The sequence below is a fragment of the Scyliorhinus canicula genome, chromosome 3, assembly GCF_902713615.1.
Source record: "Scyliorhinus canicula chromosome 3, sScyCan1.1, whole genome shotgun sequence".
Classification (NCBI taxonomy): domain Eukaryota; kingdom Metazoa; phylum Chordata; class Chondrichthyes; order Carcharhiniformes; family Scyliorhinidae; genus Scyliorhinus; species Scyliorhinus canicula.
In genome coordinates this window covers 110,697,843-110,718,009 of record NC_052148.1, presented here as the reverse complement: position 1 = coordinate 110,718,009, position 20,167 = coordinate 110,697,843, and the positions used below count along the sequence as shown (strand labels likewise).

Below are 20,167 nucleotides of genomic sequence, written 5' to 3'. Positions count from 1 at the left end.
TTTTTGCTTACCCTGCTGTCGCTGTTCCAACCCGCACTCCTCACCAAAATTTGTTTGCCTCGGCGGGGGCAGTGAAGAAATATTCTTTGCCTTGGTGTGTGACCCAGAGCTTTGCTGGGTACAGCTTACCAAAGCGGACGCCGTTCTTGTACAGGTCTGGTTTTGCCCTATTGAACTCAGCCTGTTTCCTGGCTAGGTCTGCCCCAATGTCCTGGTATATCCTAATACTGTGTCTTCCCAGCGGCAGCTCTTGGCCTGTCTGGCCCACCCAAGGATTCTTTCACGGTCCTGGTACCGGTGCAGTTTGCGATTACTGCTCTCGGTTGCTCCCCTGCTTTAGGTTTCGGGCGCAGCGACCGGTGTGGCCTGTCCATTTCTGGTGGATTGGGGAATGTCTCCCTCCCCCCTAAGTTGCCCAGCATCTCGGCCATGTATACCGTGGGGTCCCTGCCTTCGGTCCCCTTTGGTAGGCCCACAATCCACAAGTTTTGCCTTCTCGAGCAGTTCTCTTGATCTTCCACTTTGCCCTTCATCGTGACCAACCTCGCCACCTCCTTCTCCAGTGTCACGATTCGATCGCTCTGGTTGGTTACGGCCTTTTCCAACTCTTTGATCATCGCCTCTTGGGCTTCCAGGCTCTTCTCTGCTCTGCTCAGGGTGAGCTATTTCTGAGCTAGGGTCTCGGCTACCACTGCCTTCACCTTGGCCTCAATATCCACTTTTACCTCCGCCTTTATTTCCTGCTGGTGCTCCCTCAGCGCCTTGGTGAAGGAAGCTTTCCAGTTCCCCCCTGATGCAGGAGGGATTTGTTCCTGTCTGTCCTGCTCTTTTTGTTTCGGCAAAACCTGCGCTCCGCCGCCTCATGCGCCGGTTGGCTCGTCTGAGTGTGGTCGCCCCGGCCCCTTCTACTCCTGGTGTCTGTTCTGCCTCTAGCTTGGTTTCCTTTGGGCATTTTTGCTTATAATATCTTACTTTATTCCTTACTCTGTCCTATTAAGGTTGGGGAATGGATTGCTGCGTCTTTTTGACAAATTATGTTGAAAAGTGTCTGTTTTTCGGGTGCACGGGACGAGAGCCACCAGATGTCCCCCGACGGCATGGGTCTAACATGGTGCTGCCATTCTGGAACCTTGTGTGGCAGCCGTTGACTCAGTACGGCACTGTCAGTCGGGGTGGGACTTCATTCGGGACTGTTTGCTATGTGTGCGGGCGGTCCGGGGTGGGCGAGCAGCCGATGCGGGGCACTATTTTGGCGTTCCTGATCCCTGGGCTGAGTCCTCCATGGAGCACGGCGCAGCTGCTGGAGGCCACCGCTATGCCCATGCACGACCTCTGACCTGGAAGTGCGAGGGGCCGTATCGGCATCTAGAGCAGCGAGCTCTACAACAGCTGCCAGCTAGCCCGCAGCAAAATGGGGAACCTGTGGTCTTTTGACGCCAGATATAGTCCCAAAAATGGAGAATCCAGCCTGAGGTTCTAAGACTTTAATAGATTGGAAAAGTTCAATAATGATGTTAGTTAAGCAAAACAGTTTTTCCAGTCTTGTGGAGATTCGGTTGTTTTCTTTCCACGCTTCCCAGAGGTGTATTTATTCACATGAACCTGCGTTACAACTAACTACTTGAGGAATGTTCACTAAACATGACTAAAGGATGGAAGGAGTGGCTTTGCTGAAAGACAACCTTACCTAAACCTATCTTCAAATATTCTTTTCCCTATCAAAATCCAGCATTTTATAATGACAGTAAATGCAGAATATTTATCATTTTTCCTGACTTTTGACTTTCATTAAGAAAACTTCAGAAAATATTTCAATCTTCTTGAAATTTTAGTCAAATTTCCCTGTATGTTGTAATGTAAATAACACTGTTAAACAATAACTGTACTTTCACTTCCTGTCCATTTATTAGTTTTTTCTGTTTAAAGGATTCGCAATCTACTTTGGTTATGGCATCAGACATAGTTTGGAAGGGCACCACGATGATGAATCAGTGCACAGAGAAACTGAGAACATAAAGAATTTAGAAGGAATGGACGACAATGAAATGGCAACTGAGCTTGACCAGTTTATTCTGCATGAAAAGACAAGTGAATGTTCGCTTTAAAGGGCAATGTAACATGCCAGTTTGCCACATGAGACATGTTTGTGTTATCAGGAGCAATGAAGCTGTATTGACTTTGGTCACAGAATTTAGTAAAACTCTTAATAGATGAATTGTACTAACAAAAGAGCGTTTTGCAGCAGATCACTTTAAATTGCTTATAGGGGAACTGGATGTTTGCTGATTAGCTGCAAGTACCTCAATATCACATGCAATGCTACCATGATTGATTTAGTCTATTCAAAATAATGTTGAGTGAAAAGCTAAATAATATTTTCCCAAAACAGTAGTATCTCTGCCATAAGAAGACTGTCTACTGGGAGGCAAGTTGTTTTTCTGAACAGAGCAAAAGAAAGTGATTTTTTTTTAACCATTTGGCAGTGCAATACAGAGATTATCACTGTCCTTAAGATTTTCTATAATTCCAAATTATTTAATTTTCGGTGGGTGCTATTGCATTAATTCAGAATGTGAGATATGAGAACATACGAAATAGGAGTAAGAGTCGGCCATATGGCCCTCTCAAGCCTGCTCTCCAGAATTAAATCACTTGTTGCATTGCGGACTTTCTTTTTAGCATTCACTTTTTTAAAAACTAAATCGAAAAGAGAAACCTCCGAGGCGGTTGGGTTTAGAAACAAAAAAGTGGAGAGGAGAAATGTGCATTTTCTTCTTTCACTAAACTCAGCAAACTCTGGTAAATCTCACCCTAAATCTAAACTACTCTTAAAAAAAAAATTGGCCTCCTTTAACACATTTAACTGCAAATGTTAGTTTGTAACCACTAAATCATAGTAATCCATCTTTTTGGGACAAAAGGGTGATCACACACGAGTGTTTCAGGTTTATCTGAAAATGTGATAACCATTCATGATTCTAAACTTTAAAATCTATAAAGCAAGCATTTACTGTGAATTAACAAAAGTTTTAATGTTGACAAGTCCTTAAAAGGGATGTTTCTATCTATTTCAGTGGTGCTGTATTTTTTTTTAACTCATTGTCATCTTCACTTGAAGAAACATTCTAGAAAAAACAATGAACCTCTTGCCATCATGTAGTGATGAGTTTGTGATTCTCAACACCAATCATAAAATGGTAGCAGCACAGAAAGAGACCATTCAAAATCATGTACATCAGCTCGTTGCAACAATAATTCAACTAGTTGCACTCCCCTGCTCTTTCCCTTTTGCTCTGCAATTTTTTATCTCTTTAGATGCTTATACAATTCCTTTTTTGAAAGCCACAATTGAGTCTGCCTCCACCACGCTCTCAGACAGTGCAATCCTCTCACTGTGTAAAAAGGTTTCCCCGTCATCATTAGGTGTTTTTATCAATCGTCTTAAATCATTGTCCTCTGGTTCATAACCCAATGGAAACAGCTTCTATTTAAATTTTCTGCATGTACCCATCACAATTTTGAACACTTCTCAATTCCGTCTCCAGGGAGAACAACCACAACTTGTCAAATCATTCCACATCACTGCAGCACCTTATCCCTGGAATCGTTCTCATAAATCTTTTTTGCATCCACTCTAAAGCCTTCACATCCTTCCCAAAGTGTAGTGTCCAAAATTGGACACAATTCGAGGCAATACATGTGTTTCATGAGGATTAATCATAGGTTCCTGTGCTGTATTGTTCTTTGTTCCTTGTTTTTGCACTCTATACCTATGTCCATAAAGCCCAATATCCAGTGTGCCTTTTCAACCACTTTCTTAACCTGTCCTGCCACCTTCAATGCTTTGTGCATGTATACCCCTGGTCTCTCTGCTCCTGCACACCCTTTCGAATGTTATCCTTTATGTTTCCTCTCCGGTTCTTCCTACCAATATGTATCACTTTGCACTTCCCTCCATTAAGTTTCATCATGTGACCACTATTTCCACTGTGTCCTATTGGAGTCTATCACTATCCCCCTCACAGTTAATACTATTTCTGAGTTTTGTGCCATCTGAAAAGTTTTGAAATTGTGCCCCGTCACCCCAAGTCTAGGTCATTAATATATGTCATGATCCATGGGGAACCCCAGGGTATGTCTTTCTCCAGTTTGCAAAACAATCGGTCATTACTATTCTGTTTCAAGTGCTTAGTAAAATATCACCTATGATGCAGAAGTTTGCAGATCAACTGTTATGAAGCCTGTATGAATTTTGGCTGGAATGTATTGTGGTGGGGGATGGGTGCTGTGCTCTTTACTACCCATACCACAAGCAAAAGTTACTTTCATGATGATTCTTGTCAAGTTTTTTATTCAGGTGATGGATATTCCATGTTTAATTGCTGAATCAATGGAATCAGCTAACACTGTTTTGTTCCCAATCATAGTCTTGTTCCTTAGAGGTATAGTTCTTAACCTATTTTCGATGACTAAGTTTCAGTAGTTATTACTGAAGGGGCACAATTTTGAGGTGCGCTGTGGGCAAATACAACCAACCGAGAAAGCAGCAGTTAACTTTTAATCAAAACTGTTATCTATTGTTTATTATAATTCCAAGGGCAACAAAACCACCATGTATATATACATATAGTGAACTTAAAGGAGCCTGCCAGCTCAAATCTTTTGAATGACATTAACCTTTATCTATTTCGCGATATTCACTTGTCTTCAACTGGTGATCAGTTAATATTGGCAAGACTTACAAAAGATATTTTCATAATAGGATCTGCTGCTCATAATAAATGTACTGTTCTCACTGCTCATTGTGCTGAAACACAAAATATGCTGGAAGGAAATATACAAATTGTCCCTTTTCTTTCCCAAATTAATCCTGATTAGTTTATTCATTTGATAAAATTGCTGAAGCCTTAAGATACGGTTTATAAAAATATGACTCATTCATAATGCTGCTTAATTAGAGTGATATTCTTTGAGAATATTTTGGTGAATTAAATTAATAGATCTACTTCAAGAAGATAGCACACAAAATTATTGAATATCAAATTTTATTGGATGAAACAACTTGATTAGGCAAATGTTAACGAAAGGGTGCTTGATAATTCTAATCTTTGAATGAAAATAATTAACTGTATGTATGAAAACATTGATTTATTTTAATTTTGCTCGGCAACTGAGAACTAATTTTCCTGTATTAGCAAGTGGCAGGGTGCTGATACTCAACATAATAAGTTCCCAGTCTCAGACATGCCATCAGGAAAAGTGGAAAAGAGGAACGGTTACTGTAACAGGAAGGTCAAAATGTTTAAACAGTTAATTTCAGGCTTTAGGTTAAACCTCTGAGTTCCACAGATGGTATTGGCATTAGGCAAGGAATAGGTTTGCCTGCCTGTCCACTAAACTGGAACATAGAAAATAATATTGAGGAATAAGAACTGCTTTTGATTAACAAGAGATTCAAAAATAATTGAAAAAGTACTTCTATAAAATCTGCTGCCTTTGTTTTGTAATCCATCAGTGAACACATTCCCAATTGCAATTCAGAGCCAAGCATGAACTAAAAATAATATTACTTTGTATTCTTACTGCCCAACCAAAAGTATTTTTTGCATCTTGTCTGTCAGTAAAAATGATTTTATTTTCAGTAATTAAGGGGGACTTGGCCACTACCCCCGATGTCACTGCAATGACATAGATCTCTTCAAACTGCAAAGTAACTTGATGAGCAGATGACCCACCCAGAATGTAAAAATAGGGCAGGTGCTACAGCAAACTGATAACCCATTTCACCAGATTACTGTGCAGATAGCAAAGTGGAAAATGAAACCAATCGTGCAGTGAAGGTAATCATTGCAACGTGCGGGCAGTCACTGATGAGTTACAAAAGGTCTGGCAGATACTGTGGTAAAATTCACCAGTACATTTCTTTGCATCTTTGCGGTAATGTTTTCAAAGCCTAAGATGCCAAAAAAAGAGTAGATATGTTTGTAAGAAGAAAAACATTAAACAGTGAAATTTAAGAGTGTAAACAGTGAAATTTAAGAATGTTTTTTGCCTATCACTTGTTCCACAGACCATGTACAACCTGCCATGTTGAAGACTACTTGCCTCCTTAGCTCTTTTTGAGAATGTTCTGGGTATATATATATATATCCACCCTGATTCCCAAAGGATAACATCATTTTCTTTTATAGCCTGGCTGGGAATATTTTTTTAATGGATTCTGTATAAAAGTGTCTTTGCTAATAGATGAAAATATAGTCAAATGCACAAATGTGTATGCTTAGTTTCAAAAATGCTTACCTTTTAGATCAAAATTGTTAAAAGTTCCTGAAAGGATTGGGGAAATGGTTTATTTGTTCAGCTATGTTATAATTTTCACAACTATCCCCATCTCCTAACTGCAAAACCTTATGAATATCTTCAAATCTAAGTGGAGAGCTAACATTGGTGGCAGAAATTTCAGCTGTGTCAGTGTACTTTTCAGAGATCTCACCACAATCTGCTGGCTCTCCACTTCTCACATGCTCCACCCATAGAATCAGAAACCAACATGAGCTCGCACCTTCAGGAGAGAACAACATTTTTGGGAAGGGAAGAATTTATCAATACGTTTTCAATTTTGGTTTTGAAATCCTATAATGAAATGGCATCACATAAAAACCATATGGGACGCACAATTCCTAACAAAAGTATGAGCTAAACCTTTGTTAAGGCTAAAACTTTCCCTAATTGGGTGGGTTCATCAAGACACGGTCATGAAGTTGTTCATTGGTTATGGAAATAATGTCTGGTTGAACCAGATTCATCACCTGTAAAAGGTGCTCCACAGTCAATAGTTGAGGGATATTAACTACAAGAAATCAATGGTATAGGTTCTCCTGATAGAAGGAAAAGGTGTGCTGCAGGGAGGTACCAACAGAAGTGAAATGGAAAGGAAGAAAACAGTTTATATTTATGACATGTTTCGTGGCATCAGGATGTCTCAAAACATTTTATAGTGAATGAAGTATTTTTGAAGTGGAAGGAACTGTGATAGCCAATTTGCACACAGTAAAGTTACCAGGAGAACACTCCTGCCGTTTTTTTGCGTATTGCTAAAGGAAGCTTTAACGGCCTCCGTTTAACGTTGCATGCCAAACACAGGAAGGGAGATTTTAACTCATTCAGCACCCATGAACTTTCAGTTATAATCACCCAGCATCTGACCGTGCAGCTTCCTTTACCACTGCACCAAAATGTCAGCCTAGGTTATCTGTTGAAGTCTTTGGAGTGGGGCTGGAGCCTACGACCTTTTGACCTACTGATGACACTGAGCCAACCCTGATACCTGTAACTGTAAATCAAATTGAGGTTTCACTATCAATCCCAGCCTGTGCTGAGTTTTGTTCTGGTTCGTTATGGGGATGTAGGCATTGTTCGATTTGCCAATATCTATTACTTATCCCCAATTGCCCTTGAGATGGAAGTGGTGAGCCACTGCCTTGAACCACTGCAGTCCATGTGGTATAGGTACACCAACAGTGCTGTTAGGAAGGAAATTCCAGGATTTGGACCCAGCAACAGAGATATATTTCCAAGTTAGGATGGTGTGTGGCTTCAAGGGGAACTTGCAGGTGGTGGAGTTCCCATTCATCTGCTGCCTGTGTCCTTCAAGATGGTAGTAGTTGTGAGTTTAGACGGTACTGTTGAAAGAACCTTGGTGAGTTGCAGCAGTGCATCTTGTAGATGGTACACACTGCTGCCACTATGTGTTTGTTGGTGGTGGAGGGAGTGAATAATTAAGGTGGTGGATGAGCTCCTAGTCAAGCAGGCTGTTTTGCACTGGATTGTGTCGAACTTGTTGGAATTGCACGCATCCAGGCAAGTTGAGAGTATTCCACCGCACTCCTGACTTTTGTTGTGGAGATAGTGGACAGGCCTTGGGGAGTCAGGAGGTAAGGTACTTGCCACAGAATTCCTAGACTCTGACTTGCTCTTGTAGCCACAGTATTTATGACTGGTCCATGGTAGTTCTAGTCAATAATCCCCCAGAATATTAATAGAAATGCCATGGAGTATCAAGAGGAGCTGGTTAGATTCTCTCTTGTTGAAGATGGTCATTGCCTGGCACTTGTGTAGCTTGAATGTTACTTGCCATTTATCAGCCCAAGCCTGAATGTTGTCCAGATCTTACTGCTTATGGGCATGGACTACTTTAATGTCTGAGGAGTTGCGAATGGTACTGAACATAAACATACAGCAGGCTTGTCAGCACTGGCGAAGAGAAAAGGCATTTAGAGTTTTGGGTGTAATTTCTGCCATCTTTCCAGCTGATGAACTTGGTATTTCCAGAAATATTCCACAAAGAATGGCTGTTTTTGTATCATTGTTCCTGTGATATTGTCTCTCAGTAGAGTCAATGCTTTCAGGAGTCATGTCAGAGAGGCTAATGCAATTAACAAAATGGCTTCATTTGCTGGTTAACTTGGAAAATGTCTTTTGAAAATGAACTGAATATTTGAACCACTTAGTTACCAGTAGAGATAAGCTAATGAATAATTTATTTTTATAATTTATGTTTAGCTGTAATTATATTAAGGATTAAATTACTTCACTCATAAACGCATGGAAATAATATGTGATGCAAACTTGATTGAATCTAATCAGTTGTACGTTAAAGAATTGTGTGCATTTTCTTGTAACATTGGGTAACTAGTTAGAACAGTACAGCACAGAACAGGCCCTTCGGCCCTCGATGTTGTGCCGAGCAATGATCACCCCACTTAATCCCACGTAACCCGTATACCCGTAACCCAACAATCCCATTAACCTTACACTACGGGCAATTTAGCATGGCCAATCCACCTAACCCGCACATCTTTGGACTGTGGGAGGAAACCGGAGCACCCGGAGGAAACCCACGCACACACGGGGAGGACGTGCAGACTCCACACAGACAGTGACCCAGCCGGGAATCGAACCTGGGACCCTGGAGCTGTGAAGCATTGATGCTAACCACCATGCTACCGTGAGGCCCCTGTAGTTACTGTAGTGATCTCTGTATGTGCATGTACATAAGGGGTTAATGTGTAATCATTTGCACCACATGATCACTAGAGGGCCAGACTAACAGGGGTATAAAAGAAACCACATTGGGTCTCTCTCCCTCTCTTTTGGATGGACTGTCACAAGGGCAAGAGTATCCGATTAGTTCAGATGGTTAGTCGAGTTACATATTGTTACTGTAGTTAGATCTTGTTAACTAGTATCAATGTTAAAGTAAAGAACTCATGCAATTATTGTTCTAGTGACTCAATAAACCTTTTGTTACTACTGGAGGAGTTTGAGTCTTCATCGAGATTCAGAAGACCTCATCAGTAACCAAGGTTTGAGTAACACATATTACACTCTAGTAGATCAAGATAATATAGGAGTGTAATAAAAGAGTTACCAAACTGTATAATACTTTGTTATTAAATTAGCTTCCTGTATTTCTAATATACTGTAGTAACAATGGAAAAATAATGTCAATGTATATTTGCTTCATCTTATAAACCACCTCACTCTGTAGATAATTGCCCCACATTTGCAAATCATATTCTAATGTTGAAAACTGATGGTGCAAAATGCTGTTAATATTGAGATATGAGCAGCTGAACATCTGTGGCAAACTTTTCAATACATCCGTTACGTTCCGGGAAATATAATTTACGCATTTTGTATGTAGAAAACACCAAAGAGAATGAACTGGTATAAATACTGGTCTGGTTTTAAAAAAGAACTTAAAATTGTCCTAAACTAAAATTCACCTACCTCCAGTATTGGTGGTAACTACTGTAAAAGATGATTGACAATCTTAATGCTTTGATTCCTTTCTATTATGCCTTAGCCAGCCTTTTCATTAAATATTCCGCTCAATCCTAAAATGGTTTTGGTTGCAATCCAGCCCAATACATGCATGCTGTTTTCATATTTTATAATCAAGTTTTGTAACTCCTAAATGCAACTCCTAAACGATTTTTAAAATTCTTTATTTGCTGTAGTCAACAAGCTGTTTCATGTCCACAATGAGATAATCCATAAGAGGCCTGGTTTTCAAGAAATCTTAAAATGTTCAAACTTTGCTGACATTCCTGATTCTGCCTTGGGTAGTTTCAGCAGATGCTCAGTACCATTTAGGTCATTACATCTTAGTCACTGTGTAAAAGGGATACAAACGACTGAGCTGTTGCCAGATAAAGAGTCAAATCTGCACTCACAGACCAGTATAGCGTAATATTTGTTAATGGGTGGCTGATTTGTAATTCTCTAATCACACCAAATGAAAATTAAGAGAAAATACCAGGAACTTGATCTACAAAACGTTCTCTCCATATCCCATGTAAATAATCCCAGTAACTTTAGAGAGACATCATTTTTTGGATCCTAGGGTCTGATTGCAGTAATGCTTTTGAGCGAGCTCAATGTCACTAAGTACTGTCAGAAACATCAAGCACAAAAATTTCTACTTCTGTAGGTTTGGTGCACATATGAGCTGTGAATTCTGTTCTACATGGTTAATTTGTAAATGGATAATTCTGAGTGTAGTCAGCACTCTGGTACCCGAATAGTCACTCTTTATGGAGGAAAGGAAGTGGGCAGGACAGCGGCAATTAAATGTCTCCATTCGGCGGCCTCCTGTGCTCCAATGTCTACGAACCAGGATCAACCTGGAAAGCAAAGGTCTTTCTCTGCTACCATCTCCATAGACCCCTCCAGCTTCCCCCTTTATCCTCACTCCAAAAACAATTCTGAGGAGCTCCTGAACTCCTTAGTCACTTAAGGGCAAAATGTTTCCGATAATGGGGTTTCCCATCCTGCCACCAGAGCAGTCAGCGGGGAAAGCAGCCCAGATCACGGCTGCCGCGCTACCTTTTAATGCTTCAAGGAGTTTTCATTGCCTGGAGATGGGTTTTCCATTCCACACTCAAGAAGAAGGCCTGCTGCAGAGAGCTGCCAGTGAATATGATTTGCTTTGTAGTCTCAGCAGCACCTGAGGAGCGGTGGCCACTGCTGAGACTGCAAGAAGTCCCACCAGTCAAAGTGCCAGAGTCCCAGGATGGATAAATGCAGGGTCATGGCAAGGAAGGGAAGAAAGCAGCATGGGGAAGTTTTGGTTGTTCTTTAAAACCAATGGTGAGGGAGCACCCATGTGGCCCAGACCTTATGGAACCAATTTCATAAGGAGGCCAGTAATGAAGGCTTACCCAGTCGCTGAGGCCTATGCAGAATAACCTGTCAGACCACTTCTCCCATCCTTGAACATCTCCCACTGGCCTCAAAATTGCAGCCTGCTTGAGAAGCAGCACTTAAGCTGCCATTATTGGCTATATACGGGTCTCAATTGAGATGAGGAAGACAGGCTACCTTCAGCCTTGCTGACCCCCACAAAATTGCGGATTGGGCAGGGGAGCAATGGAAAGTACACCTGGGAAATTTTAATAGCCCCCCCCCCCCCCCAACTACAAAACCATGAGCAGAGAATTCTAAAATTCTGTTGAAAAGGTTAGACCATCTGTTCAGATGCCCCTGCAGCATTCCTCCATCTCCATTCTCAGTAAGTCAAATAACTAGTGATTTTAGGATTACTCCCAGTGCCACATGCGAGTGAGCTCATGTGGCTGGAGATTTGGTGTAGGAGGGAGGGCATCAGATTTCTGAGGCTTTGCAACCAGTTCTGGGGCAAGTGGGACTTGTGCAGCTTGATGGGTTAAACCTTAACAGACTGGGGCTAAAAAACTCGCAGGGAGATTTGCTAGTGCTGTTAGGGAGGATTTAAACTAGTTTGTCAGTGGAATAGGAACATGAGGGGTCGCTCAAATTGTAAGAAATTAAGCTGGTAATGGGAAGTAGAAAAGTGGCAAGTGAGGGATGTACAGTAACTAGCACTGCTTCCTCACAGCTCAACACCCAGATTCAATTTCAGCCTCGGGTGACTGACTGTGTGGAGGTTGCACTTCCTCCGTATGTCTGCATGGGTTTGCTCCGGTTTCCTCTCACAGTCCAAAGATGTGCAAGGTAGATGGATTAGACATGTTAAATTGCCCGTAGTGTCCAAAAGATTAGGTGGGGTTATGAAGGATATGGTGGAGGCATGAGCTTGGGTGGAGTGCTCTTTCCAAGGGCCGGTGCAGACTCGATGGGCTGAATGGCCTCCTTCTGCACTGTAAATTCTATCATTTCATGAAATTAAAATTTAGGCAAAACAAAGTCAAGCATCAACTAAACCTAGAATGTGGAATAAAGTCAAAAACACTAAGGGCACTGTACCTTAATGCATGCGGCATTTGCAACAAGATAGATGATTTAAAGTAACAAATAGAGGTGAGTATGATCTAATTACCATTAAAGAAATGTGGCTGCAGGGTGACCGAGACTGGAAACTTAAAATTCAAGGATATTCAACATTTAGGAAGGACAAGCAAAAAGGCAAAGGAGGTAGAGTCGCGCTGATAAGGAATTGGATCAATACGGTAGGATGTCAGATTAGAACAAAATGTGGAATCTGTTTTGGGTAGAGCTAACAGTAGGCGGCAACAAACATTGGTGGGAGTTGTTCATAGGCCACCAAACTGTTAGTTGGAGCATGGTATTAATCAGATTAGAGAAGCATGTGGCATGGGTAATACTGTAATCACGGGTGACTGCATATATAGACTGGGCAAATTTAATAAGTACTAATGCTGTGAAGGTGAGTCTCTGGAGTTTGTTAGGGATGGTTTTCTAGAGCAGTATTTTGAGGAACTGACTAGCGAACAGGCTATTTTAGATCTAGTATTATGTAATGGAAAAGGGCTAATTAATAATCCTGTTGCAAAAGATCCTTTAGGGGTGTGTGGTGACCTACCAGGGGCAAGCGCATGGGCCCAATTAAAATTGGCCACTTTAAAACAAGCCACACCAGCACAGCCTCATGGGAATTTAAACTGGCCATGTTCAAATACAGAGGTCAAACAGGCTGCCAAGACATGTCCGGGCCTGCCCTGTCAATTGGCCATCAGGAGATAATCGATCCGATTGATATGCACCGGTCTATTGTTACAAGTCCAGGCCGGGCCAGAATCTCGGGCGCCTAGAGTTCCCGCCATCACCTTATTTGGTAAAGGTGTACGTGCAAATAAGGTCACTGGAGATGGATACTTGAGGCGGGCCCAGATGATCTGTCAATTGGAGCATTGGACACAAAAGCCCCCTCTTGATACCCCATTGGCAAAAGGCCACAGGAAGTGGAAAAAGGGCACGAAGGGGAATAAAAGTAGGCATTCCGGACCCCTCGGCAGCAAAGACTCGGTGTGGGAGGTGACTGCCCAAACCAGACCAGATCAAAAGAAGAAAGTGACTACCAGCAACAACCACCTTCATGAAGACAGACCGGAGGAATGCAGTGATCAGATCCATAGCCCTACCAAGCCATCTTAGCGGGTAGTATAAAGTGTATTTTGAGGGTAATTTAAGGATAATTGTGTTAAATAAATATTATTGAATTTGAACTGGTGTTTGTGGTTTGTTCTCCTCATTAATAAAGACACCTAGGTAAAACCATTGAGTAAGTGAACTGTTCGAAAGTATCTGAGGTTTACCAGGTACAACAGATGAGTGACCAGAGTCGAGAAGTTTACATTTGTTTGAAAGGGAGTTAAATCTGAAGCCAGGGTGTTAAACATTAAAAAAGGGAATTATAATGGTATGAGGTGGATTGGGAAAGTACATTAAAGGTATATGGGATAGCCTTTAAAGAATTATTACACAGTTTAGAGCAAATGTACATTCCTTTAAGACACAAAAACCTCCACAAAATGTTAGTCAACCATGGCTAACAAAGAAAGTTAAGGATTGTATAAGATTAAAAGAAAATTGCCAGAAATAATTGTAAATCTGAGGATTGGAAGAATTTTAGAATACAGCAAAGGAGGAACAATAAACTGATAAACAAAGGGAGAATAGAATATGCCTTGCCCATTGATGGTGATTTTGGGGGTTTCCGTTGTGCCAGAACTCCAGACAGGGGCTGATGTCCTGATCTTTGCGTCACTGGTGGTAAGGAGGCAGATCCTCATGGGCTGGAGGTTGACTACACCGGCAAGCGCCCCGGCGTGGCTGGGCGACTTGATGGAATCTTTACACCACGAAGTTACGTTTACCGTGAAAGGAGAGTGTCAGTGGAAGGGTTTAATCGCAGATATCAACCGTTTATATTGTACTTTAAAGAGCTGGTCACTGTTAGGAGGGGGATAGGGAAAATAGGGTGGGTGGGGAGAATTTAATAACTAAGATCTACTGTTATGAGGGAAGATGGGGAGTGGAGGAGGGGCACCTACTGTTTAATTGTTATTCTGTGTTTTTGTAGGTTTTGTATTAAAATTGTTTAAAATGTTAATAAAAATATTTCCAAAAAAAATGTACTGTAAAAGCTTCCATAGATACTTTAAAAGGAAACGTTTGGATAAAATAAATGTGGGTCCGTTACATGCAGGGTCAGAATTTATTTATTTTTTTAAATTCAGAGTACCCAATTCATTTTTTCCAATTAAGGGGCAATTTAGCGTGGCCAATCCGTCTAGCCTGCACATCTTTGTGTTGGGGCGAAACCCACGCAAACACGGGGAGAATGTGCAAATTCCACATGGACAGTGACCCAAAGCTGGGATCGAACCTGGGACCTCGGCACCGTGAGGTAGCAGTGCCACCGTGCTGCCCTAGGAGAATTTAGTGGGGAATAGAGAAATGGCAGAGAAGCTAAATGATTAGTTTGTGTCTGTCTTCATTGAGGAAGATGCAAGAAATCTCCCAGAATTAGATATCCAAGAGAGGGAGAATGAGGAAATTAAGAAATTTGTATTAGTAAGAAGGTTGGTTAGCTCAGTTGGCTGAATGGCTGGTTTGTGATGTGGAGCAACGCTAACAGTGTAGGTTGAATTCCCAGGTCATTCATGAAGACCCCACCTTCCCAACCTTGCCTGAAGTGTGGCGACCCTCAGGTTAAATCACCACCTGTCCGCTCACAAAGGAGAGAGCAGCCTATGGTCCTCTAGGACTGTGGCAACTTTTACATTGGTTAAATTAATGGCACTAAATGTCGATACGTTCCCCAGCATCAGATGACCTACATCCCAGAGTGTTGAAACAGGTAGCAATGGAGAAAATGGATGCATTGGTGATCATCTTCCAAAATTCTATAAGTTCTGGAATAGTTCCTGCAGATTGGAAGGCAGCAAATGTCACTCCATTATTTAAGACGTAGGGAGAGAGAAGACAGAGAATTACGGACAGTAGTATTAGGAAAATGCTAGAATCTATTATAAAGGATGTGATAATCAGAACATTAGAGATTTTAACAAGTTTTAAATATACAGGACTGAAAAGATGGAAGGAATAGGAGATGTTAAATGAGAAAAGGGATGATAGTGGGAAGGGGTATGGTAAAGGGACAAGGAAAATAAATAAAAGATGAGTCCAAAGGAGATGGATAAAGTGACCCTAGAGAGGAGTGTCACAGTGACCAGGTTGTGTGTGCAGAGATAGAAAAAACAACTGCTTTGTGTGGCGTGAGTATACTCGTAAATTACATTTTAAAAGACAAAACCAGATCAACTGATTAGTATGAACATCTAAAGTGATTTGATAACTTATAAAGCAATAAGTGTTCAATTAATTAATCATCAGATCTAAGGTATAAAGTTAATTAAATAGCAAGTAATAGTAATAAAGGGTTCTGAATTTTCAGCGAATTAAAATGAAGTTTATCACAATCCTCCTCAAAGTTCACAATATTTCCAATTCTTGTGACATCTGCAAATATTGAAATTCTTATGATCTATGTACCTCATTCAATTCACTGAAAACTCAGAACCTTTTATTGCTATTACTTGCCATTAAATTAATTTTGACTTAAATCTGATGACTAATTATTTGAATTAATGAAGCAATCCATGTCCAAATGCAGCAAGACCTGGACAATATCCAGGCTTGGGCTGACAAGTGGCAAGTTACATTCGCACCACACAAGTGCCACGCAATGACCATCTCCTACAAGAGAGGATCTAACCACCGTCTCTTGGCATGGCATTACCAACACTGAAACCCCACAATCAATATACTGGGGGCTTACCATTGATCAAAAACTGAACTGGACTAGCCACTTTAATACTGTAGCTACCAGGGCAGGGCAAAGGGTAGGAATACTACATGAGTAACTCAATGCCTGACACACCCCCCCCCCACGAAAGCCTGTCCACCATCTGCATGGCACAAGTTAGGAGTGTGATGGAATACTCTCCACTTGCCTGGATGAGTGCAGCTCCAACAACACTCAAGAAGCTTGGAACCATCCAGGACAAAGCAGCCCACTTGATTGCTCCCCCTTCCACGAAACTTCAAACCTTCCCAACCGGCGAACAGTGGTAGCCACGTGTACCATCTAAAAGATGCATTACAGTAACTCACCAAGTTCCACATACAGCAGCTTCCAGCCCATGATCAATACCATCTAGGACAGGAGCAGCAGATACCTGGAGGTTCCCCTCCAAGTCACTCACCACCCTGACTTGGAAATATATCACTGTTCCTGCACTGTCGCTGGGGCAACATCCAGTAACTCCCTCCCTAACAGCACAGTGGGTGTACCTACACCTCAAGGACTCCAGTGGTTCACAAAGGCAATTCACCACCACCTTCTGAAGGGCAACTAGGGATGAGCAATAAATTCTAGCTGAACCAGCGATGTCCACATCCCGTAAATTAATTTTCAAAACCACTGATGCCCCACGGGTGAGGAGGGTTTTCCTGGAGCGGGGCATGGTTGGGGGGGGGGGGGGGGGGTTGGCGCTGCCGAACATGAACTACTACTGGGCGGCTAACATCGCCATGGTTAGGAAATGGGTCATGAGGGAGGAGTCGGCCTGGGGTCGGATGGAAGTGGCATCCTGTAGGGGAACAGGTTTGAGGGCTTTGTTGTCAGTCTCTCTGCTGTTCTCTCCGGCCAGGTACTCCGTGAGCCCAGTGGTGCTGTCAGTCTTATGTGTGTGGGGGCAGTGAAGGCAGCACTTGGGACTGGAGACAATAATCATAATAATAACAATCTTTATTGTCACAAGTAGGCTTACATTAACACTGCAATGAAGTTACTGTGAAAAGCCCTACCATAGGTTTGCACCGGGGGACGGGTTGAACATGAGGTTTCAGGGGTGGCCGCGGCGAGCAGAGATTGAGCGAATTGGTGGCCTGTTCATAGGGGGCAAGTTTGCGAGGTTTGAGGACCTGAAGGAAGAATACAGGCTGCCCACAGGGAACCGTTTTAGGTACCTGAAGGTCTGGGATTTAGTAAAGAGATGCCATCCTTCACTCAGTTGCAAGATAAGGAACTGCCGAGGGATGAGATAGAGGGGAAGGTGTCCGAGGTCTACAAGGGGTTGATGGATTGGGAGGGGGCTCTGGTGGGGTACATAAAGTGTAAGTGGGAAGAGGAGTTGGAAGGTGGAGGCCGGGACCATAAGACAGAGGTGAATTAGGCGACACTGCCCATCGAGTCTGCTCCGACGTGGGCAGAGGCCCTGCGGAGAGTGAATGCATCCTCATCATGTGAGGTTTAGCCTCATTCAGTTTAAAGTAGCCCACAGAGTGCATACGACGGTAGAAAGGATGAGTTGGTTCTTTGACGGGGTAGGGAATAGGTGTGGGCAGTGAGCAGGTAGGCCCGCAAATCACGCCCACGTGTTTTGGGCATGTCTGAAGCTGAAGGGGTTTTGGCAGGGGTTCGCGGATGTAATATTCAAGGTGCTGGGGTGGAGGTGGCCCCGAGTCCAGAGGTATATTATATAATAATAATCTTTATTGTCACAAGTAGGCTTACATTAACACTGCACTGAAGTTCCTGTGAAAAGCCCCTAGTCGCCACATTCCAGTGCCTGTTCGGGCACAAGAGGGAGAATTCAGAATGTCAAATTCACCTAACAAGCATGTCTTTTGGGACTTATGGGATGAAACCAGAGCACCCGGAGGAAACCCACACAGACACCCAGGGAGAACGTGCAGACTCCGCACAGACAGTGACCCAAGCCAGAAATCGAACCTGGGACCCTGGCGTGTGAAGCAACATTGCTAACCACTGTGATACCGTGCCGCCCAGGTGGTGATAGTCGGGGTGTCAGAAGACCCAGGAGTCCAGGGGGACGAGAGAAGCTGATGTTTTGGCCTTTGCCTGCCTGATAGCCGGAGACTGATCTTGCTCAGGTGGCAGGACTCGGAGCCGCCGAAAGCGGGGTTGTGGGTGAGTGGCCTGGCAGAATTCCTGAGGTTGGAGAAGGTCAAGATCGTCCTGAGGACATCAGTCGATGGGTTCACTTGGAGGGGGAAGCCGTTTATTGATTTCTTTGAGGGGTCAGCAAACAGGGGGGGGGGGTTTAAAATGGGGAAGGTAGAATGGGAGAGCGGGGGGGGGGTGCTAGATTAGATGGGGAGAGTGGGTGTTGGTACCTTATATTTGGTTGTTCTTCTGCTTTGGTTTGTTCATATGCAAATGCCTTGAATAAAACAATTTTTAATTGAACACTGATTACATTTATATTATAAATTATCAAATCACTTTAGATGTTCATACTAATCAGTTGATCTGGTTTTGCATTATAGTTTAGTCATTAAAATGTAACTTATGAGTACACTCACGCCACACAAAAGTTGTTTTTCCTGTCAGTTCACACACAACCTGGTCACTGTGACACTCCTCTCCCGGGTCACTCTATTCATCTCCTCTGGACTCATCGTTTCCTTCGTCTCCTGATAACTATTTTATACGAGTAAAGTTTCTAATGTTCTGATGAAACATCAACTCGGTCCCTCTCTCCACAGGTGTTGAGTATTTCCAGCATTGTCTGCCTCCATTTCAGATTCCCGCCACCCGCAGCATTTTGTTTTGCTTCTGTTCAGGCTTGAAGTTCAATAACTGCCTCGGTAAATGCCGAGGTCTTTTGAATTACATCTCAGTCAGAGAGAAAAGTGGATCGTCCGAACTTTGCAACCACAATGGTTTATTCACTAACACACGGATTTGAAACAGATCCCGCAGCCGCCTCAATAACTGTGCATAGCAGGCACACACTCAACATGGCGGAATCCTGTACTCCGCTTAGAAACTGCCACACTCAACATGGCGATTCTCTGAGCTCCGCTTAGAAACTGCCACACTCAACATGGCGGATCCCTGTTCTCCGCTTAGAAACTGCCACACTCAACATGGCGGATCCCTGTTCTCCGCTCAGAAACTGCCACACTCAACATGGCGGATCACTGTGCTCCGCTTAGAAATACCGCACTCAACATGGCGATTCTCTGAGCTCCGCTTCGAAACTGCCACACTCAACATGGTGGCTCACGGCAGGCTTCAGGAGCACAAGACAAATGCGATCGGATGGGAATAATTAGGAACGGGATGGTGGAGATAAATAAAAATGAAAGCTTCAGACCCCATAGAATTTTTGTATTCGATTCCATGGGGTCAGGGAACTGTAGGAAATAAATTAGGAAACAATCAAAGGCGGGCTCGGTGTCGACTCAGGGATTTGTAGCTCGCTGCCGCCTCTATTGTCACTTGTCAGGATGGCCGAGTGGTCTAAGGCGCCAGACTCAAGGATTCTGTCCTTCCCATTGCGGGACGGGTGTTCTGGTCTCCGACTGGAGGCGTGGGTTCGAATCCCACTTCTGACATTATCTTTTAACCGCCTGGTGCACAATCCTCAGGGCTGAATCGCTCCAAACACGTTCACTGTAAATTGGAAACTCAGAACATTTTGCAGCTTCACAAACAGAAAACGGAATACCGTCGAGCGTATAATAATAAACCAACTGCTCCTCACACTTAACCTCGTTTTAAAGATTTTTTATTTTGATTTATAAAATAATCAATAACCAACTTTGCGACAATTAGGCAATCTTTAAGTTTAACTTTCAAGATATAATTTATAATTCTTGGCAATTAAGTCAATCTTTATAACCCGATGCACCGTTCTCTCCCCAATACTCCCTGCACACACAACGTACCCAATTCCAGGACATTTTGTTCAGCCCCAGATGTTAACCTCCCCTTTGTTTCAGTCCATTACCTTCCTATCAATGTGCCAATGCCACATCCCACCTTGTTTATTTCTCATGAACAAAT

The 20,167-nt window shown here is 42.7% G+C and overlaps 1 protein-coding gene, 1 long non-coding RNA gene and 1 other non-coding gene across 5 annotated transcripts in view; 2 read left to right on the top strand and 1 right to left on the bottom strand.

Annotated features, from left to right (window-relative positions):
* slc7a2 (solute carrier family 7 member 2) overlaps positions 1 to 8,601 on the top strand; it is a 211,002-nt gene extending 202,401 nt beyond the window's left edge. For all 3 annotated transcript variants that reach the window (XM_038791096.1, XM_038791097.1, XM_038791095.1), the window contains exon 12: positions 1,927 to 8,601. In XM_038791096.1, coding sequence (XP_038647024.1) covers positions 1,927 to 2,105 — 179 coding nt within the window. In that variant the 3' untranslated portion in view covers positions 2,106 to 8,601. The remainder of the gene's footprint in view (positions 1 to 1,926) is intronic.
* LOC119962878 overlaps positions 1 to 19,169 on the bottom strand; it is a 65,363-nt gene extending 46,194 nt beyond the window's left edge. Inside the window, exons 1-2 of the long non-coding RNA XR_005459985.1 lie at positions 18,679 to 19,169; positions 18,490 to 18,536 (exon numbers count right to left, since the gene is read on the bottom strand). This is a non-coding gene — a long non-coding RNA (uncharacterized LOC119962878). The remainder of the gene's footprint in view (positions 1 to 18,489; positions 18,537 to 18,678) is intronic.
* A 433-nt stretch (positions 19,170 to 19,602) lies between these two features.
* On the top strand, positions 19,603 to 19,716 carry trnal-caa. Its single transcript has 2 exons — positions 19,603 to 19,640; positions 19,671 to 19,716. It is a non-coding gene; the product is annotated as a tRNA-Leu (tRNA).
* Positions 19,717 to 20,167: the final 451 nt, after the last annotated feature.